This window comes from Ptychodera flava, chromosome 1 (genome assembly GCF_041260155.1).
Source record: "Ptychodera flava strain L36383 chromosome 1, AS_Pfla_20210202, whole genome shotgun sequence".
NCBI lineage: Eukaryota > Metazoa > Hemichordata > Enteropneusta > Ptychoderidae > Ptychodera > Ptychodera flava.
This window is the reverse complement of record NC_091928.1, coordinates 55,948,115-55,971,628: the sequence shown is the minus strand read 5'-3', so window position 1 is coordinate 55,971,628 and position 23,514 is coordinate 55,948,115. Positions and strand designations below refer to the sequence as shown.

The 23,514-nt window shown below is 39.2% G+C and overlaps 1 protein-coding gene and 2 long non-coding RNA genes across 3 annotated transcripts; all 3 read right to left on the bottom strand.

Moving 5' to 3' along the window:
- Nucleotides 1-2,525: 2,525 nt before the first annotated feature.
- On the bottom strand, nt 2,526-3,803 carry LOC139143554 (uncharacterized). Its single transcript, XR_011554635.1, has 2 exons — nt 3,399-3,803; nt 2,526-3,010 (listed from the first exon to the last, which is right to left on the bottom strand). It is a non-coding gene; the product is annotated as an uncharacterized lncRNA (long non-coding RNA).
- Nucleotides 3,804-3,830: 27 nt separating this feature from the next.
- On the bottom strand, nt 3,831-4,765 carry LOC139145805 (uncharacterized). The gene is made up of 2 exons (XM_070717192.1): nt 3,936-4,765; nt 3,831-3,837 (listed from the first exon to the last, which is right to left on the bottom strand). Exons 1-2 carry the CDS (start codon nt 4,763-4,765, stop codon nt 3,831-3,833), a joined length of 837 nt encoding a protein of 278 aa, XP_070573293.1.
- Nucleotides 4,766-17,407: 12,642 nt separating this feature from the next.
- On the bottom strand, nt 17,408-23,178 carry LOC139141767 (uncharacterized). The gene is made up of 3 exons (XR_011554234.1): nt 22,929-23,178; nt 18,364-18,528; nt 17,408-18,085 (listed from the first exon to the last, which is right to left on the bottom strand). It is a non-coding gene; the product is annotated as an uncharacterized lncRNA (long non-coding RNA).
- Nucleotides 23,179-23,514: the final 336 nt, after the last annotated feature.

Sequence of the window (23,514 nt, the reverse complement as noted above, 5' to 3'; positions counted from 1 at the left end):
TCCAAATGGCTACTAAATTGTATCATCTTCCCGTTAAAAGTTAATTTTATACTTGTGACATACTTTTGTAACAAATAAATCAGATTTTATACAAGAATTGCCTTTTGTATTATGTGTAGCAAAAAATGGTAGAATTTAAGATAAGCCGTAATTTGCGATTTGAACTTTTGGGGTATGGGGTAAAGTTTGACCATATTTCAGAAAAAACTATGAAGGACATGTACATGTCATCTTAAAGAAGAATAAATTTCCCTACTAATGATACCTCACAAGCCAGGTTGTGTTACAAAATAAGCTCAGCAGATGACTTACAAGAAGAAGAATTTAACAAAAAAGGTGCCAGTCTGTGGTACTGCGATTTTGCATTTCCCTTCAAAATATGGCTGTTACAACTATACAATCCAAATATTTTTTCTGTTAAAAGTCTATTTCACATATCTGACATAACCCAGTACCAAATACAACAGATTTAATACCAAAACAGAGCTCTTTTTATCATGTCTAGCTAAAAATTCGCGGAATTTGATCACGTTAGCTATGACAGTACTTTTTATATAAACATTGGGGTATGGGGTAAGTTTTGGTCATATTCCATGAATACTGTACTAGATATTGCATGTTACAATATGTCATTGTAAAGACCAGTTAATTACCTTTCCAATGATACTAAACAAGCCAGGTTATAATCAATAACAAGCTCAGCAGACGACTTATAAGAAGACAGATTTAACAAAAACGAATGCGAATCAGGAATACTGAGATTTTGCGGTACCCCTCAGAATACGACTGTTACAGCTATAGAATCCCATTTTTTTCTGTTAAAAGTTCATTTCGTATTTCTGATATGGCCAAGTTCAAAATAAAACAGATTTCATAAAAAAATTTGCCCACTTTTTTATGTCTGCGTAAAACATTGGTAGAATTTGATTTTAGCTATGACTGCAATTTTCAATGTAAACTTTGGGGTATGGGGTAAGTTTAGGTCATATTTCATGAAAACTATACTAGGTATTGCATGTTACAATATGTCATTTTAAAGATTAGTAAATTATCTTTCTAATGATACCTAACAAGTGAGGTTATATTCAAAATCACGCTCAGCAGATGACCTATATGAAGACAAGTTTAACAAAAATGCATGCAAATCTGCAACACTGTGATTTTGCGGTAGCCTTCAAAATATGACTGTTACAGCTGTAGAGTCCCAATATTTTTCTGTTAAAAGTCCATTTCATATTTCTTACATGTCCCTGTACCAAATAAAACAGATTTAATAGCAAAAACGGCCAGATTTTTTGTGTCTAGCTAAAGAATTTGTAGAATTTGGTTTTAGCTATGACTGCAATTTTCAACGTAAACTTTGGGGTAAGTTTTGGTCATATATCATGAATACTATACTACATATTGCATGTTACAATATGTCATTTTAAAGATTAGTAAATTATCTTTCTAATGATACCTAACAAGTGAGGTTATATTCAAAAACAAGCTCAGCAGATGACTTAAAAGAAGACAGGTTTAACAAAAATGCATGCAAATCTGCAACACTGTGATTTTGCGGTACCCTTCAAAATATGACTATTACAGCTGTAGAGTCCCAATATTTTTTCTGTTAAAAGTCTATTTCATATTTCTGACATGTCCCTGTATCAAATAAAACATATTTCATACAAAGCATTGCATTTTTTATTGTGCCAAGCTAAAAAATTGGTAGAATTTGAGATTTACTGTAATTTGCAATGTTAAATTTTTGGGTATGGGGTAAGTTTTGGTCATATTTCACAAAAACTGTAGAAGATATTGCATAATACAATATGTCATCTTAAAGAAGAATAAATTACCTTTCTAATGATATCAAACAAGTGAGGTTATGTTAAGAAATAAGCTCAGCAGATGACTTACAAGAAGACAGATTTGACGAAAATGCATTTGGGTTGGAAAATGGTGATTTTGCGGTACCCTTCAAAACATGACCATAACAGCTATTGCGTCCCCATATTTTTTCTGTTAAAATTCCATTTCGTATTCTAGGGATCCCAAGGCTTCTGAAAAATACAGGTTTGTTATCCTGTGGGGGTGCACGTAGACCCCCTCTAGCCCACGGCCTATAATATTTGTCGCCGAATATCTCCTGTTGTTGGTCAAATTTTAATTTATCTTTGCAGTCTCTATTAAAGAGATTTTCTAAACTTTACAACTATATGTATTTAATGTATTTAAATGTACTTTGCTTGAAGTGGGAAGTAAAATGTGCATTTTTGTACAAGAAATTGATTTCTGAATTTCATCTAAAAGTTGGTTCACTATCCATGGTGTCTATGATGAAACTATGAATAGTTTTTTCCAACACAAAAATAGGTAAATCTTTGCATGTGTATACTCTTGATTATTGATATTGATGTTCTTGGTTACAAGTGTAACGGGTAATTAAACTGACCTTGAATGTAGCCAGATAATTAAACCCGACCAAGGTTCATATCACACAATAAACAAACCAGGAAAGAACGATTATCGTACAATTTGCGTTGCAGTTTATATTAAGGTTTATTTCACTACAGCTAAAATCTCTACTACTAATGATAATAATAATAAAAGAATAAAAACACTGGTCTACAATGATTAAAACCAATGGCAGTATTACTGGAAAATAATTTCCAGGCGCAAAATCTAAAGTTCATCCACCATAATAAAGTTCCAGATAATTCTAAAATGGCTGTTGTCTAGGGTTCATTCACTTAGCTATTGTTCATATGGCTGTACAATGGCTTCTCCTTAAGTTGTAGGTCAATGTCCGTCGTGTTGCTATGACGATGATAGTCTATCCAATAGGAAACTACGTTACACACACAGAGTCCTTCCAGCCGCTCCTCCCTGGGGATTTGGTTATTCCGACCCTGGTAGCAAGAGTCGAGTTGATGATGATACGATCCAGGCACTCCTTGCTGGCTCCTCAATCCGGCCACAATAGGAACACACGCAGTGTATCAGTAACTCATTAACTGGATCTCCTCTGTAATCACAGTCATGTAAAAGACCAATGGCAATTATGTAAGCGTTTCCTTCTGTTTACACTATCTCATTCAGGATGAGACTAAGTCAACATGATAGCAAATACACTGTACAAAAATACCATGAAACAAAGAACTAAGAATCACAGAAAATTTCCTTCAAAATCAGAAACTCAAATTTCAACATGTTATAATAACTTCACTACTATCATAAAGTACTACTAGAATCAAACTAACTACAGAATAACAACTTAGAAACTTTTCCACGGTATATACCGGTAATTGGGAAACACATGGTCCTTCCACGTTTTAACTTGAGGGGTGTGTCTCACACTTTGAGACTTTTAAAAGTTCATTGTTTTCAATACCAAAGCGTTCAAATACACATACCTGTAATCACAGTCATGTAAAAGACCAACCACGTTGTCTTGGAATTTTTTCTTGGCAGTAAAACGGATAATAATTCCTAAACGTACGTCCACACCAAAGTACTGTCTTCCAGCCGTGAAAATCAGTAGAGCATTGCAATGCATTGTGGGCGAAGACGCTATCAATGAAATTCCACACATGTGTCATCACACTCAAACAACACGCAGCAGATCTAATCACATGACTTACAATCGTAACCGGGGTTACACATTCCCCTCAGATGCTTACACACTCCGGGTGTAAGTTACTTTGGTAATTGATATAATGCAACTCGAAGTTAAAACATTATAAAACTTAAAAATGCAAAGGTCATTGTCAATGCAACCCACTGTTATTGTTTTTAACAGTCAGTCACTCTAATCATACTTCACGTCTTTGCAAACAAGAAACATCTCAGTACCTGGTATAGGTATTTCATGAGTGGTTGGACTTAGCAAACTTAGCAATTTACAATTTGCTTGTGCCCCCATTCGGTCATAGGTCAATTTATCAGCAGGCCGTCCAGCATTCTGTCGTTTCTGTTGTCCTTTTTTGGGTGGCTGTGGCTTAATTTCCACTTCACTCTGGTGTGTTTCTTTTTCATCAGGCACATCTGTTGTATCAGTAGGGTCGGCTGCTGTTTCTATGGTGCTGATATCATTGTCGTCAGTTACTATGGGTGATGCTTTGGGGATTGGCGGGTTGGCAAACAATTCCTCCATATCTGAATCAGTGTCTGTGTCCTCTTTCTTATCAGTCTGTTGTCTGGCGGATTGTCTGGTAACCGGTCTTCTTTCTTCAATTTCAACCTCTTCTGGTTCTGAGGCGGACAAATAGCCAATAGGAAGTAGCATGTTCCTATGTAGTGTCCGTTCTACCCCATTTCCAGTTTCGGGTTTTACCACATACACGGGCAAGTTGTCGTCCAATCTCTTCTCAACAACATGCACATCAGGTTTCCAGCGATCGGCCAGTTTGTGTTTGCCTATCAACCCGACATTGCGTATTAGTACTCTGTCTCCCACAAGCAGATCACTACCACGCACCTTGCTGTCATAGCGTCTCTTGTTGGCGAGTGCTTTCTTCTTTGCTTCATTTTCAGCTAATTCATAGGCTCCTTTCAGTCTGCTTTTCAGGTCTTCGACGTACTGCAAGTAATCATGCTTGGTGTATTCATCTGGGCTAACACCAAAACAAAGATCAATGGGTAGTCTGGCTTCTCTTCCAAACATGAGGTAATACGGTGAGAACTGAGTGGCATCATTCCTGGTACAATTGTACGCATGCACCAGGAAACTGATATGCTGACTCCAGTGCTGCTTTTCCTTGGTGTTTAACGTTCCTAGCATGTTCAGCAGCATACGGTTAAATCTCTCAGGCTGCGGATCCCCTTGGGGTGATATGGGGTAGTTCGAGACTTGCGTATACCGGCCACTTTCAGTAATTCTCTTATGAGTCTGTTCTCGAAGCTGCGTCCCTGGTCGCTATGGATACGGGCTGGTAGTCCATAATGCACAAAGAGCTTCTCCCACAGGACTTTTGCCACCGTCTTTGCTTCTTGATCTTTAGTCGGGTACGCCTGAGCATATCTAGTATAATGATCAGTTACCACTAGTACATTCTGTGTGTTACTTCTGTCCTGTTCTATGGTCAGAAAATCAATGCAGACTAATTCCATTGGGCAGCTGGAGAAGATGTTTATCATCGGAGCAGCGCGGCGTGGCAACTGTTTTCTCTGTACGCACCTACTACAAGTCTGGCACTTTCTTTCCACATCTGCTCTCATTCTTGGCCAGTAGAATCTTGCTCTGAGGAGATCGAAAGTTCGGTCGACTCCCATGTGACCCATGTCATCATGCAAGGCTTCCATGGCTTGTGCCCTATACTTGGTCGGTAATACCAGCTGATTAGTCTCCCTTCCATGGTTATCTCTAGTCTTGCGGAACAATACTCTGTGCCATAGAAACAACCTGTTTCTTTGTCTGAGCAATATCTTGACTTCATCAGGAAGTGATTTCAAGTCTACTTTCTTCTTTCGTCTTCAATGTAGCCTATCACTTCATTCAACACTTCATCATTTCTTTGCAAGGCAAACCAATCCTTCTCTTTTGCTACCATGGAGACAGGGGTTCCAGGGGGTTTTCACCATAGTACTGTAGCTGGTAATACGGTTTCGGCAATGCAGCTGCTGAGATGGCCACTGTTTCAGCAAGTGCAGGGGATTCAATCTTACTGTGGTGCTGGTTATTGTCAACTTCGGTGGCACAATTGCAAGACAGAACACTATGCTGACATACCTTGGCTGTAGTGGGTCTTGTGATACCATGGCTCATGGTAATGGCACCTATCACTTCTCTGGTCATAATTTCATCTGATTGTTTATCAACTCCTAGGACGCGTTCTCTCAATCGTCTGATCTTTTCTTCCATATCCAGTGTTTCTTGGTCATCTGGCATGTCGGCATTGGGACGGCGAGACAGTGCATCAGCGTCGATGTTGGCTCTGCCACTTCTATACTGTAGTGTGAAATCATACGCCGCCAGGGCAGCTAACCACCTGTGTCCCGTAGCATCTAACTTTGCTGTGGTAAGGATGTAAGTCAGCGGGTTGTTGTCAGTAACAACTTTGAACTTCGTCCCATACAGGTAGTTGTGAAACTTGCTTGTGACACACCACTTCAAGGCGAGGAACTCTAACTTATGCACTGGATATCTCTTTTCACTTTTTGTCAGTCCTCGGCTGGCAAAGGCGATTGGTTTAAGCAGGCCATCATGTTCTTGGTACAGTACTCCACCCAGGCCATCCAGACTGGCATCTGTATGCAGTATAAATGGTTGGGATAGGTCCGCAAATGCTAACACTGGAGCATTTGTCAGTTGTTCGATGATCTTGTCCATGGCTTTTTGACACTCTAGCGTCCATCTGTCGCCGAATGGTTCTGTAGCACTTCTGAATGGTACGCCATCATTGTCCTTGTACTTCCCTAGCCTCTTTCTCAACTTCGGAGGGATATACCCAGCAGTCAGGTCGTTCATTGGCTTGACAATTTGGGCATAATTCTCTACAAAGCGTCGATAGTATCCTGTAAATCCAAGAAATGTCTTTAGCTCTTTAATATTCTTTGGGGTGGGCCAATTCTTCAAAGCTTCTATCTTGCTGGGGTCAGGGCTCACGCCATTTTCATCAACTTTATGTCCAACATAGGTGACTGTCCTCCGGAAAAGCTGACATTTCTCAGGTGATAATTTCAAACCATACTCAGCTAATCGGTCCAGCGCTTTCATTAGCCTGTCTTCTGCTTCGTCAACTGATCTGCCAAATATGATCAAGTCATCCAAGTATATCAATAGTTCTATCAGGTGCATGTCACTCATACATTTCTCCATCAGTCTCTGAAAAGTGGCTGGTGCTCCTGTGATTCCCTGGGGCATCCGTTCAAACTGGTAGAAACCAAGGGGACATATAAAAGCTGTCTTCTCCTTGTCTTCCTCCACCATGGGAATCTGATAATAACCCGACTTCAAATCCAGCACATGAAACCATGTACACCCGTTTAGGCAATCGAGTGCTTCCTGTATCTTAGGTACCGTATACTGATCGGGTATCGTCCTCGTGTTTAGAGTCCGATAGTCAACGCACATACGTATCGCCCCCGATTTTTTTCTCACAAGCACAATAGGCGAAGCATATGGGCTCTTTGACTCCTTTATTATACCGGCATCTAACAATTCCTGGATGTGGCGCTTTGTATCATAAAAGTCCGCTGGTGCAATTCTCCGTGACCTCTCTCGAAAAGGGGTCGGGTCACTCAGGGGAATGCGATGTTCAATGGCCGACGTATGTCCTACATCCCAATCGTGTTGCGAAAACACATGCCGTCGTTGCTTTAGCTTCTCATTGATTCTGACCTTATCTTCATAACTAAGCGGGGAGTCACCAAAGTCAACAATGAAGTCCGCTTCATTTTCCGTCTTGTCAGCACTGTCCTGTGCTGTCACTTTCGTTTGGTAACTGCCGCACTCAGTATTCCCCTCAGAGCCCTTTTGTTCTGGTTCAGGCATAAGCTCACTGGGTTGTATGGGCCGCACCCATTCTGGTAAGACTAAGTCCGCAACAACACGTCTTGGCATGAGGGTTATGTTATGTCTGGTATCATTATGCACAATGACTTTCACTCGTTGGGTACTTCCTGGCAGGAGGGTGGTGACACTGCTCTTTATTATCAATCCTCCTGGGGTGTGGTGATGGGATGGGGTTTCCACCAACACGGTAGTTTCTGGCAATCCAATTATTCCTCTTCCTATACATGTCAATGGCATTGTCTTTCCACTCGGTATAGTAACGGGTCTCCTCCCTGCTAGCCTAACAGGGCTGATCCGTCCATCATGGCCACACTTGTCAAAAGCATCTATCCTCTTGTATGCTTCAGTGAAGAGGGCTGCCATTTGTTATTTCTTCAGGTAATGCTTTCCCGCTATTTCTTTACATCTATGGGCCATATTACAAAATATACTAGTGTTGGTACCGCAAATCACTGGTACGTCTCCACTTTTGTCATGGTCTGGGGTAACTAAAGCAAGTGTTTCACAAGTCTCCTCCACTCCAGCTACTTCTTTGGGGAACCGAATACATACTGTTATATACCCATAGTATGGAACCACTTGATCACCGCACCACGTACTGCCAAGTCTTCAATTGGCTTGAGGGGGCAGTGAGACAGGTGTTGGTCATAAAACGAGCGCGAAATGAGGGTGACTTGGGAACCACTGTCAAGTAAACACTGGCAACTGATTCCATCGACGAACACTTCTGTAGTCATACTATCGCCTACCAGCCCTTCGGGTAGTGGTTTGTTGGCTACGGAATGTTCGTTAACTTGTGCAATGTTGTCAATTTTGTCTTTCCTTTCTTCGTGTATATTACTGGGGCTACACTCTTCTTGGACATCCACTGGCCCCTCTACTGTGGGTGTCCCCGGTAGTTTCCCTTCGACTCAAAAAATGCTCTTGCGAACTTCTGCTTGACCAGCTGTAGGTCTGGATTATCCTTTCTGAAACATTTCTTCTCCGTATGTCCATCCAAACCACAATTAAAGCAAAAGTTCAATTTCTTGAACATATCAGATCCCGCTGGGTTAGAACTCAACGACTCCGTTGCTGATGTCGACGTTTCTGGTGTTGGGGTGGAGGCTGGTGTCGATACTTGGGACTGGTTCTGCTCTCTCTTCCTGCGATTTTGCTGACGTGGTCGTTGCTGACTAGTTGGCGTCGACCAGGTGTTACTCGAGGCTGGCTGTGTGGGTGACTGGTTTTCGTTTCCTTTCATCATCTGATCCATTACCTGCTGAACTACTTGCTGTATATCCGACTTATCCAATGATTGCTTTACCACTGGTGCCGATGTTGCGGTTGCTTCCAAACTATCACAGACAGCGGTGTAATTCGTACTGGCACTCGGCGTTGTCCCCTTATGGGCTCTGTTCTTAGCTTTCTCTTCTTGACGTGCTTCCTCCTTCCTTACCATCTGCATTAACTCGATGTAACCTGGCGGTTGGTTGAGCTTCGTGTCGAGTTGCAGCGATGACAAGTGGCTTTCATTGTACAACACTCCATCGGTGAACTGTTTCAGGCGAAGGTAATCGGCCTCATACTCTTTGACACTGCCTTGTCGTATTGCTCGTCGCAACAGAGTCTGTAATTCCTGCAAGTACTGAGAATGTGACCATTCTTCTTTCTGATAACACGACTGAAATGCCTTCAAAGACTCGGCAGGGGTAAGTCTTGTGCCATACGAACCCTCAAGGGCATCAAGGTAATCACGTACTGTCAAATTGGGTGCTGGGGTCAATGACCTGATAGTGTTCATAGCAGGTCCGGCTAAGCTTTCAGCGATACGTTTCTTCTTTTCTGCGTCTGATACATTCCACTCTTTGATCATTTGTTCTGCTTGCTCTGCCCAACTTTCGTAGTCGTCTTCATTTACTGGTACTGGCAGCCTACCGGAGAAAACTCTCAGTTTACGATACCACCCAGACTCATTAGTCCTTGGTTGCAGATTGGTCACAAGTTTCTCCATCATATCCATCCAAGCAGCATCAGGACCAGCTTGGCATGGTGGTGGTGATCTGCTTGGGGGTCTTTCTCTCGGCTGGTAAGGCGTACTATTCCTGGGAGGGGTAGGCAATGAAACATATTCTGCTGGTTCTCTGTCCTGTACATCATCGTAGCCGTCAAATCCAGCCAATTGTGCTGGGGTCAACGGTGGTGGGGTCTTGATTGCCGTCCGCCAATCACCCAAATCCTCCTTTATAGGTTCCGGTCCCTCCCTCATCCAGCGGTAAGATGCTCCATCGCTGCTGGCCATATGCAGGGAAGCCTCCTCTCTGACTTTGACCGAATGGGGGAACCTTAGCGTTTTAAAAAAACGGGGCAACAGGAGTAAACATCCCAACACTAGTGTCGGCTCCACTCTTTTCATATGCCAAGAATCAGCCCATTCCCTCTTTGTGGCTGAGTGGCAGAGCACACCTATTCCCCCTTCACATCTTAATATTTCTGTTAAGTCGGCATCTTTATATTCTCTGGTAATAAACTGCAATAAATCACTCACATCATTAATAGTTGCATGGGAAACCCAGAAAACTAATCCATGTCTAAGATCAATACCATTCTTATCATATACTTCAACTGCTTTTCTCTCAAGCTCATCCATTTTTCGTCAACAACAAAACAACAAACAATGCAATGCAATACTGATATCAACGGGGTTGGTCTTTTGTAATCTATACTCTTAACTGTTAAAAACACTACTGCAACATTAACTGTACGATAAATAACTCATTCAATCCAATATCCAACTCCCGGACGAGCCCCAATTTTGTAACCGGGTAATTAAACTGACCTTGAATGTAGCCAGCCAATTGAACCCGACCAAGGTTCATATCACACAATAAACAAACCAGGAAAGAATGATTATCGTACAATTTGCGTTGCAGTTTATATTAATTTTTATTTCACTACAGCTAAAATCTCTACTACTAATGATAATAATAATAAAAGAATAAAAAACACTGGTCTACAATGATTAAAACCAATAGCAGTATTACTGGAAAATAATTTCCAGGCGCAAAATCTAAAGTTCATCCACCATAATAAAGTTCCAGATAATTCTAAAATGGCTGTTGTCTAGGGTTCATTCACTTAGCTATTGTTCATATGGCTGTACAATGGCTTCTCCTTAAGTTGTAGGTCAATGTCCGTCGTGTTGCTATGACGATGATAGTCTATCCAATAGGAAACTACGTTACACACACAGAGTCCTTCCAGGCGCTCCTCCCTGGGGATTTGGTTATTCCAACCCTGGTAGCAAGAGTCGAGTTGATGATTGATACGATCCAGGCACTCCTTGCTGGCTCCTCAATCCGGCCACAATAGGAACACACGCAGTGTATCAGTAACTCATTAACTGGATCTCCTCTGTAATCACAGTCATGTAAAAGACCAATGGCAGTTATGTAAGCGTTTCCTTCTGTTTACACTATCTCATTCAAGATGAGACTAAGTCAACATGATAGCAAATACACTGTACAAAAATACCATGAAACAAAGAACTAAGAATCACAGAAAATTTCCTTCAAAATCAGAAACTCAAATTTCAACATGTTATAATAACTTCACTACTATCATAAAGTACTACTAGAATCAAACTAACTACAGAATAACAACTTAGAAACTTTTCCACGGTATATACCGGTAATTGGGAAACACATGGTCCTTCCACGTTTAACTTGAGGGGTGTGTCTCATACTCTGAGACTTTTAAAAGTTCATTGTTTTCAATACCAAAGCGTTCAAATACACATACCTGTAATCACAGTCATGTAAAAGACCAACCACGTTGTCTTGGAACTTTTTCTTGGCAGTAAAACGGATAATAATATTCCTAAACGTACGTCCACACCAAAGTACTGTCTTCCAGCCGTGAAAATCAGTATAGCATTGCAATGCATTGTGGGCGAAGACGCTATCAATGAAATTCCACATATGTGTCATCACACTCAAACAACAGGCAGCAGATCAAATCACATGACTTACAATCGTAACCGGGGTTACACAAGTCCATGGTGTGCAAGAAATTTGATTTTGGAATTTCACCAAAATGTCCATTCAGTATGAATGACGGTCTATGATGAAACTATGAATAATTTTTTTTTTCAGTACAACATTAGATAAATCTAGGCATTTATGTATGCTTGATTATTTACATTATTGCTCTAGACTAGAGTGGTTACAAGTCCATGGTTGTGCAAGAAATTTGATTTTGGAATTTCACCGAAATGTTGATTCACTATGCATGGCGGTCTATGATGAAACTATGAATATTTTTTCCAATACAAAACTAGGTAAATCTGTGCATGTATGTGCGCTTGATTATTTATATTAATGTTTTTGATTAAACTGGAGTGGTTATAAGTCCATGGTTGTGCAAGAAATTTGATTTTGGAATTTCACTGAAAAGTTGATTTACTGTACATGGTAGTCTATGAGAGAAATATGCACAATTTTTTCCAGTATAAAACTGACAATATCTTTGCATTTATGTACATTTGATAATTGATATACACTTTTCTACCTGTTGCATATGTTTTTGTCGCTTGTCTTTTATCAGTTTTAACTGTTCAAGGTGTTTAATGTAGGATACCACTGCATCTTCTTTGCTTGTGAAACTTGTGGATAATGTGTAGGTATTTTGTTGGTGATTTCCTATTTAGGAAATATCACACGGACAATCAAAGTTTTGGCCATAAAATCAGCTTCTGTCAAAAATGACCCTCCCCCCCCCAAGATAGGTTTATAAAAAGTGACCCTCCCCCTTGAGCTATTTTCTAAAGAGTGACCCTCCCCCCAATTCCCCCACCCACCCCCATGTAATTACTGAAGGCGACCTAAGTAGATGGTGCATGGTGTTTCGGCTTGCTTTTCAGTTATGCTGATGTTCTTGTTTCTCGCTCTCCGTAAGCAGTGTCACAGATGTTTGCCATCGTGCTGTCGTTGTAAATATATGTACCAAATTCGACAGCCGTGACAGCGCGGTGACATGCGCCTGTTATACGGCCTACACGTCAACATGCGTCAAGAACATACAACGGCGCATAGCAGCACCCGACAGACCCTCTCGACTTCAGATTCTGCATAAAAACGCGGTAGATATCGAATACCCCTTTGAACTCCACGACTGAAGGATCAAGCATTATGTCGTTTGCATGTGTGCCTGTAAGTTTTGAGCGATATTGAAATTGCAAGTTTTTGTTGTTGCCAGGTTCGTGCAAAGAAGCGCGCAGAACCAAATCGCCGAAAAATTAGTCAAAAGTAGGAAAAGAGAACGAAAAAGGTCCGATTACTCATTGCCATACATGGCCGAGGGAAAAGAATATCAAACTTTTTCGATGAAGACGTTTTTACTATTTTAAACGTGGAAGACAGTCGCAAGTCGACAAGGGCTTGGATACTTCCGGGAAGCCAACTTGACAGTCGCGCTCGATCGGTATATCTGATCACGATCTGAACAGAAACAGAAATACACACACACACACACACACACACACACACACACACACACACACACACACACACACACACACGTACACAGACGGTATGCGATTCGTTCGCCAATACTATGCTATAAGGCTGCGTTTACAAAAAACGGTTAGTGGGGCTGGAGGATTTCAGGGGGGATTCGAAAATTTTGGGGGTAGTGGAGGGGGACGTGAAAATTTTGCTCTACCTGTAGTGGGGACTTGAAAATTTTTGGTTCCCTTTTGAGTTTTACATTTTCGAATTCCAAGTTTTTGTAGGTAATCAATGAAAAATGAATACCATTTTTTATGTCATCAAAATGTTCAATTGTTAGTAATAATTTAACAAAATCTAGAACCATTTTGTCACATTTCATGACTTTCATCTCGAAAAAATCTAAACGTGTGATTTGTCGTAAAAAACAAACTTGAGCCTCGTAACAGGGCAGAAGCTGCAACTGTTAATAATTTCTGCAATATTTCTATGCAACATAACAACTACAGTTTCTTGCTATCTCCTTACAGCATGCTCAAACACACAATATTTAGTTTGTCGACAAAGCCTGTATATATAAATGCAAATATGTATTGGTAATAATTTAATTGGAGTACAGACTGACAGTCAGTTGTCAGTGATACAAATACGTGGTAGACATACATAGGCTGTGATAGCAAGCTGAATACTGGACAATTCAACATGCTGTAGGGAGTAGAACAAGAACGCAGTTGTAAAACTGAACAAAAATATTGCCAAAATTATCAAAGTTAATACAGCTACTGCCTACGGGTAGTGTCACTATCATTAATGCTCTGCTACTGCAGTGTCAATGTCACTGCATACCTGAACAGTGACAGAGATAGCTCTGACTCTGATGTACATGGTAGTTGAAGAAGAGTTTGGGTCAAATGATGCTCATGACAGTGAAACATACTTGTACACAAGATCAGGCCAGAGAGCAACACATGGAAGAACACATAGAAATTTTTGAATTCTGGCATATGAGAATAATCAAATATTAAAGAAAAATGATGGGGTCACCATGCTTGATTTTCTAAATTTTCACATTCTTGTTATAAAATGATACATAAGTATAACATTGAACAGTAAAGACTAAAAGAAAAATATGAGACCAAATGGAATTATTTATTTTTTAACCAAATTTGCAATTATTACACCCAAAATTTCAGAGATTAACTGGTCACTGCATCCACTGGCCTTAAGTACCTCACTGTAAATATCGCTGCATGCCTTGTGGAACAGGCCTTTATCTCTTGGATATCGAGATGGGCTTTCTAACTGTATCGGGGATGTGTTTAATTATAGAGATGATAGTTTGATTTCTTATTGACACATACCGTGTTGTCGTTGGGTTTCTGAACGAGTAGTGTTGGCCGTTGCTCAAGTTTAGAGTTATGTCAAGGAAGTTCACCATACTTCTGTTGACATCGTAGATTACTTTTAGGCCGAGGTCCGGACATGATGTTACTGAATTTTGGTATTTTTGTGATAGGTTAAATTGAAATTAAAAAAAAGAGAAACAAAAGTTCCCTAAGGGCCTGTTAACAGAAAGACACAATTTTCTTTCTTACGCCTACAGTGTATTGAATTATGACAAATATGAAGTAACCTCAGAACTTTATGTGATACATCAACAACAAAGTATTAAAAAAAATTATTTTTGCAATTGCTCTTGTTATCTCAGAAACGGGCTAGATAGCATGTTTGTGACAAAGGGAAGTGAACACGTTTATTATTATGTGGCAGTAATATATACGAATGTGATTACTAGTAATTGGTTTATCAACATTAGATCAATCAACTAATAACTAAGACAATGTAAGGTGGTGGAATATATTTGTTTCTGATAACAAACTTTTAATCATGTCTTTTGGAATATATTTTGAACTCAACATCTGCATACCATTTCAAGAATTTCTGTCACCTTCACCTCGTATTACATTTCTGTGCTACTATTTTGTGAGCTCATTTCCTGGAGTTTACAACCGCTTGCACTACTGTTTGTCATTTTTTCTAGTTTTAAATTTTTGCTAAAGGAAGCTTTTTGTAGTTGATCAAAGTCATGCAGTTAATTTTACCATTAGTTCTGCCTAGCAGGGCTGTGAGTCAACGGCTGTAGGCCTCCCAGCACATAGCCGGTAACACGCTATCAATCGAGCCTTTCGTCACACTTTTGAGCCGTAATTAGTTGAAAGGAGTCATTTTAACTATAAATTGACCTGATTCCAGTTCAACTATGAGGGCGTTAACTGTGTCAAAGGTTTAGTTTAAGCAGAGCAGGTGGTGGCGTAGCTAAGAGCCCAGCACTCGTGACATACACTTAGGGCGTGTCGGGCAGTGTACGTGCTGTTCTGGCTTTCATTTTACGTTTTATTTATCGCGTTTGTTTCAAACAAACATGTTGTTATTCACTCTGTGTATGTCTTCATACGTAAACAAAACAAACAAACAACAAAACAAACAACTTGGACCCTGCGTCTATGCTTGGCGCACCAAGTACGCCATGATCGACGAAGCGATCTACGTGTAAAGTCTCTTGGGCCTGTACAGCGTAACCAACAGCAACCCTATACAAAACTTTGTTTTAGTGGACGAAGAAGAGTCAGTCCCATCATTTATTTTTAACGAAATTTTCATAATACTCCAAAAGGAAGAAAGGACTAGTTAAAAGATTACAGCTTTTATTTATATTATTGTTCTTCTCTCTCTTGTCAATGCATTCTGCAAACTTGATGTTACAACGTGTAATGCAGTGCATGAGTAATGCAGTGCATGAAGTTTAGCATACAAGGCTATTGGCTGCTTCCATCGTTAGTCCATGTGGTGAAAGAAATTTCATTTTGGAATTTCACCAAAATGTTGATTCGCTATACATGGTAGTCTATGAGGAAACTATGAATATTTTTTCAATACAAAACTAGAAAAATCTGTGTATGTATGTAGGCTTGATTATTGATATTAATTTTCTTAATTAGACAAGTGCATGTGTGTGCAAAAACTTTAATTTTGGAATTTCATTTGGAATTTAACCGAAATGTTGATTCATTGTACATTGTAGTCTATGATAGAACTATGAACATTTTTTTCCAATATAAAACTAGAAACACCTGTGCATTTATAGACGTTTGATAACTGATGTACCCTTTGCCACCTGTCCCATATGTTTTTGTCTCTTGTCTGTCATCAGGTTTATTGTTCCAGGTGTTTAATGTATGATACCACCCCATCTTCTTTGCTTGTGAACCTTGTTGATAATGTGTATGTACTTTAAAGATTCAGTGTATTTCTTCGGTGATTTCCTATTCAGGAAATATCGCATGGACAATTTAAGGTTTGGCAGTAAAAGCAGCTTCTATTTAAAGTGACCCTTCCCAAAAGATACGTTTATAAAAAGTGATCCTCCCCCTTGGATTATTTTATAAAAGTGACCCTCCCTCCCACCCCTGTCATTAGAAAAGGCTCCCTGATGAGTGTGACAATCAAAGTCTTCATGGTTGGCGGGGTGCAAGGACAGTTTGGTCTCTGAATAATGTTAAATATACACCTGGGACAATGTTAGATCACAGTCACTTCATGTACGGTGGTTGGACAAACAAATTGTCGTTCGTAATGATGGAACTTTTGAAAACTCCATCATAGATCGTAAAGTAATAAAATATTCATATTGCGACTTTTTGCAACAGCAGGTACTTTCAAAACATCCTCACTGCCAGAGTAGTTAAAAACATCGTCTGTAATCTCCTAAATTTCCAAAGGGTTAGCTTTGGCTATGGATCTATATTTCTTGCAATATTTTTTACACTATGCTTACTCGTGAGACTCGAGTAGATGCAGTGTTTTTCACAAAGTAAAATTACTCTTCCGAAAACTGACGCTCATTTACTTAGGTAGGCAGGTTTTATTTTTGCATTTGGAAGAGATGTCTAAATATGTTTTTAAATTGTCAAGATCTTGAATGTGGTATACTTTTTAGAAATTTCAGGACTTCTTGATAACTTCAGAGCTGCTGCATGAATCGTGGCCATATTGGGCGGGAACTACAAAACCGACAATTCACAATGGAATAATGACCTTATTAAAGGTATACTGTCACCTGTTCCAATTTTGCCACAGTTACAATGGAAAGAGAAAATCTAACCAATCACAGATATTAAGCGGGTGGCCGTTTTTTTAAAAAAGCACCCTTGCATGGGCATTTTGAATACCAAGGAACTCCCCTTTTAACCATATATGGGCACGTTTAGATTACAGGTGACTGTATACCTTTAAGTCAGAAATCTCCCACTTCCTGTCAACCCCTGATAAATTGTTTTTTTACGCTGATAGTGATAACTTTTTCATGAAAGCAATGTCATTATCACTTCAAACTTACAGAAATAAAGGGACTCTGCACTGTCACTCCTTATGCTTCCTTTTTTTAATATCATGCTCTGAACAATTAAAAATGAAAAATCAGCATGTCAGTTATAAACTGAAAAGCGTCACAATCTTATATGTATATCAGCATTGTATCATTGCAATTAGGAAAAAGATATCTTCTTTTGAAAAACAATGCAATAATTAGTCCAAGGGTTTCCTTCGATCGTTTACAGTAGAATACACATGTTGAAATTTGATTTTGCGGCTTTGTTTATACGATCACGGTAATGGTTGATAAGATTATTCTCCTGACGTTGCCCTTTTTTCGGTGGATGCTGTCTTCAATCATTCGTGAACAATGCGTGAGAAACTGATGCAAGTACAAAATCTAATGTAAGTCATCGACAACGCTCCCATGACCGAGTATATTATGAAACAGTCCAACTTCACTTCCGGTCGATGGGGTTGTGTATCACCGAAAACGCTGTTCATTGTCGCTGTGGACTATCTAATCTTTTCCAATTGTAATTTGAAAGAGCAATTCGAGTTATAACAGCGTCTAAATGTAAACTTATTCCGTGTAAGCCATAAAGTAATTCTAAAACAATCTATATCTTCAGGTCCGGTCGGCAGGGCTGTGTGACCATTGACAAAACTGTCCATTGTCGGGTTATGGACTACCTTCTCTTTTCCATTTAATGGATCGTCTCAAAGGAGGCTGGAATATAAAAAGCAGTTCGGTTTCCTAAAGTAATGTCCAATGGCAAGATTTCTACAAATCAAGACGGTGAGAACTGTAAACATTTTAACATTCACAAAAGTGGAAAACAAACTTAAGTCTCATATAATTCGTATTTTAATCAGATATATGGTGAAATGATAAAAAGTTACAAAGAAAATGGAATATAATTCCTTGTGTTGTTGTATTCTCAGTGTCTATTATAGATGATTTGCGTGCATGGATTTCATTCACACAATGATATAGAAAACCCATACTCTATAAAAATGTATTCCGCCTCCGCCGCCAAGGCCATGGCCGCCTCCGCCGCGTGACCAAAAGGCATACGCATCGTGTACAACGAACTCGGATGCGATCAGCAGAATAATAAGTGTGACAAGCAGGGTCTTCATGGTTGGCGGGATGCCAGAACTGTTTAGTCTCTGAATAATGATAAATATACACCACGGACAATGTTAGATCACAGTCACTTCATGGACGGTAGTTAGACAAACAAAATGTCTTTCTGAAATGACTGAACTGTTGAAAACATCCCAACACAAATCGTAAATTAATAAAATATTCATATTACTATTTTTGCAACAGCTGGTAACAGCTGGTAACAGCTGGTAATTTCAAAACATCCTCACTGAAAGAGTAGTTAAAAATTGTCTGAAATCTCCTAACTTTTCAAAAGGGTTAGCTTGGACTATGGATCTTTTATTTCTTGCTAATATTTTTATACACTATGCTTACCCGTGAGATGCAGTGTTTTTCGCAAAGTAAATTACTTCTCCGAAACCTGATGCTTATTTTTCTTAAGTGACTAGGCGCGTAATAACGGCCAAAATTCGAACTAAACATTTTGGATTCGTAATCAACATTTTGGATTCGTAATCCCCACTTTCAATTTTCGAACTCAACGTTTTTGATTCGTACTCAACATTTTTGGATTCGTACTAATTCCCATTTTCAACTTTCGAACTCAACATTATGGATTCGTACACAACATTTTGGATTCGTGTATCGCATTTTCATCTTTCGAACTCTCATTTTTTACTAACTCGCAGAGGTCCCCTAGAATACAAGCTAGCGAAAGAAGCAAAAAAACGCGCTTACGAATGGTCAATTGCGGTTTGCAAAATTCGAAAATGTCATTTAACATGAAATTATTCATCACTTTGTGAGGGAGTCCCAAACACGAGGTAACCCCGCAGTTATTTTGACACGGACGATGTCGAATTTGTTGGTGACCACGTTAGCGGCAGTTTGTCCAGGCTGCTACACGTCCTTGACGAGCCTGACAGATGAGGACATGTGTGTCATATAGGTGTGAGAGTCTTGCTGGATGTTCGTCACTGTTAAATGCTATCGTAATGTGTGGTGAGTGTGTCGTTTAACTCGTGCAAGTGTTTCCGGTGCAGTGCCGTTTTTTACGTCTTTCATATTTGATTAATAAATTTGATAAACGTTTGATTTATTCCTGATCTATATTTTATGATCTACTCTTTCGTAAAATGGTGAGTTTGACATTTACAAAGCGATTATGTTGTCATATTTATTTCCAAAATAGACCACGGTGCCTTGTGTTGTATTGTAATATTAGAATCCACATCATCACAACATATTCGTGGCATAGTGACCCTTCTCATCCAGATGAGAATTATGAAAAAAATGAGACAGCGATACTCTTATCTTTTATTTTAAATTACGGCCAGTTAAAATGCATCTGTATGCGACTACCTGAAAGATTTTTCAATATTTTTAATAACAGAATATCTATTTTTGAGCAATTAAAATGTATGTCTGAAAAAATAAATTTAATTTCCTTTAACTTTAACACAAAATTAAATAGAAATCGCAGATACACTGTTTGAGAATGTGCAATTTCGGTCGGAAATATCGCAATTAAAGTTGTCAAAGAAAGTACTGACAACGGATTTCTGAAAATCATATGATCCTTCTGTATAGAATGACAACGAAATGACCCCAGCTGGGTTGCCGATTATGTAGGCTTTCACTTGTAAGTTATAGGGGGTTTCTAGGCCAGTATTCGTCAGAGAATTCTTATCAGTTAAAGAGGCTATCTCTTGCCCTTGAACCTGAAAACGATGCCAAAGAGACATTTTCAGTGCTCAAAATCTCAAAATCTATATACATGTATCATGATGTCATGGAGTAAGTAAATTTTGTCTAAAAATCGATAAGAAGTTCCTCCTTGTTTACATCTTGAAAATGGCTACTGTGATTTAGTATAATCACCTATTTCTGATATAAAGTTTCAAACCATATTGAAGTTTTCTGAACACTGTTTTGCGCTCGATTTATAAAAGACGATTCTGATTGAGTATTTTCTGTACATTAATGTTTTTGAATAGGATCCAAAATTCTTAAAATTGTGTAGAAATGTACACCATCTCTCTATATATGAACGTTTGAAATATGATTTTACATATTTTACAGTCATATTGTGATGCGAAGAGCGTAGACAATGTAGCATTGGCGTAATCTAATCTAAGGTCACGTGAAAGAGCCTTGGAGCATGAAAAACACTTTCTGCCGACAATTTGGAAGAGACGAGTGCATTCATTGTTATGGAGGACATTGTTCAATTATCTACCCCTGGGGTGTTGATGTCATGGTTGACCAAAAGATGGATTGTTTCCCTTTTCGAAATTTCCATTCATGATTTTGAGGACATCACAAATGCTTCTGGATAAAAAACGAAGTTATTGTTTGTTCGTACAAAGCCCCTTGAAGCGTAATGGAGCGAGCTATTTGCGTCAAGCTGCGGGCTCTGATCCAAGAGATATTAATACCACAGTATTTGGTCCGTCTAACTATGGCATTTACAGCATAGCTTCAAAATCAGTTCACTCTTGTGGTAGATCAGGGTATTGTGGAATATTTAGAGTTCGAATATCTGTCTCTGTGGTGCATTCTACCTTTATCACATTTATGACTGGAAAATCAAATCAAGAGATAGGTAGTGAAGATTTTCGGATATGGGTAGTGTTTCCTATTTACCACCAGCAACCTAGGGAGGTGTACTTTAACTATGATGTACATAACGTCTTGAGCCCTCGGAAAACTTTTCAATTCCTATACAGGATTTCGTTACACTAATGACCATGTGCGGGCGCTCTTGGGCCCTAAAATTAACAGTGCCGTCGGAGCGCACGAATTTCCCAAAGTGCCCGAATCTTTTGCGTTTTTTTCTCTTAAAAATTCAAATAAATTAACTTGCTGCTTAGATTTCTCTTAGGTTCAGGCATATTATGGCATATTATTGGGTTGGAACGTTGAAAATCAATCAATCACAGAATCAATAGGCATCATGGCCTCTTGAAAGGGCACACTTTCATGTGATTTAAACCTTTTATCAATTCTGAAAAAACATATTTTAATACAAAGTAGAAATTCAACATTGTGTACCTTTGTATTACACATTAGTAACAATCGCTTTGATTTTGTGACGAGTGTCGAAATCTGCTACATAACCGGATCGGCAGCTACTATTCTAATCCCGGGGAAGCATGTGTTGGGATAAGGGTAAAAGCGGCACTGATCTGGCAGGGGATAAAAGCGGCACTGCGCTGGTTTACATTTTCATGGACCCTCTAGTGCATCACACAGGAATAACCTGAGAAATCCGATAACGTCATGTGATGTAATCTATGACGCGTTCTGACGTAGAATGGCCGAAAAGCAAAAACGTGGCTAACTACAATGAAGCAACTTAGGGATGCCTACACACATACTGCACTGAAGACCGCAAAGATAAACGTAGGAATTCGAAAATTCTGGGTACGAAAGTTGAAAATGCGATATACGGATGAAAATAGGAGTTCGAAAGTTGAAAATGCGATATAGCAATCCAAAATCATTTTGGGAGTTCGAAACATTTAGGTATGAAAGATGAAAATGCGATATACGAATCCAAAATGGGAGTTCAAAAGTTGATAATGCGATTTACAACTCCAAAATGTGATATACGAATCCAAATAGGAGTTCGAAAGTTGCAAATGCGACTTACGAGTCATAAATGCGATATCCGAATCCAACATGCGATATACGAATCCAAAGTGGGGAGTTCGAATTTTGGCCTTGATTACATGTCATATGACTTCTGTTAGTGCCGGTAATCAGTTATGTGCAGTGGGTTTCAATTCGGTGACAAACTCGATAAGTAATACGGACACATTGCAGTTGTACGTACTATATAAACGATTAGTTTGGGTAAAGTTAACCAGCATGGGCAGCTCTGTCTAGACAGATAGCTGATCAGTTGATTACACTTTATCTACAATATAGCTGTTTTTACAGTTTCAGTTGAAAGGTAAAAACAAGAAAACGTGTTTTTTATTTAGTTTCAGCTGAGAAAACCTCAACATTTCAACTCTAAACTGAATTTGTAAAAATAGTTACATCATTGATCATGTGTAATCTCTTGTTCAATTCTCAGTCCCAGAACTTAGAATTGAACAAGTGTTGGTAAACCAGCCTACGCAGTGCTGGTGACACATCACTTTTAAACAAGACTGAACCTGGAATTCTGTCTATGTTGTTTTACTGTTATTAATCAATAAGTCGCACTTACTTTGAAATGTGTCGTGTTACCAAAGCTAGACGTTTGTTCCGTGCAAGCAATGTGTCCGTCTCACACACTGAGTTGTGGCACCGAATTGAAAAGCAGAGTAGGCTTACTTCGTTGTTCATGATCGCCCTGTCGTGCACTGTGTTTTGACACATCACTTTTAAACAAGACTGAACCTGAAATTCTGTGTATGTATATGTATGAACAAGTTAAACATTTGCGAAGTATGTATAGCAATATTGTTACCTTTTCACTGCGAGAAAGATGATAAATCTTCGAGACAAATCCAGTCAATTGGTAGCACTGAAGACAACAGTGTATAAGCAGTGGTATGGTGGAGTGAATATTTACTTTGACGTTTGTGAAATCTCAGGGTCGCACAAACCATGCGCAAAAGAATATTTTTCTTCAATCAGTGATTGTCCTCAATTGCATTTACAACTGCCTCCTCTGTATAAGAGTATTGTTCAACTATTATTCAACTATCCGGCAATGTGTTGACGTAGTGATGAATTAGCTTTCTTTCAAAGATATCAGTTTACAATTTTAAAGGCACAACAATTGTTTCGGAATAACAAACAGCGTGGTTGCCAGTTCAAAGCCCTTTACATGGCAACGGAGCTAATAACTTAGGGACAACATAGCTGTCTGTAGGATTTGATTGGCCAAGTTATTTCTGTCTGTGTGCAGGCAAATTATCTTCCTGAGATACATGGATTACATTTTGTTCAAAAATATGACGACAAATGATTGCCCAGGAATTATGCATACAGATTATGACGATGTCTTCCGAAGAAACAAAAGTTCTTACACTTTCAAGGTTCATACTACC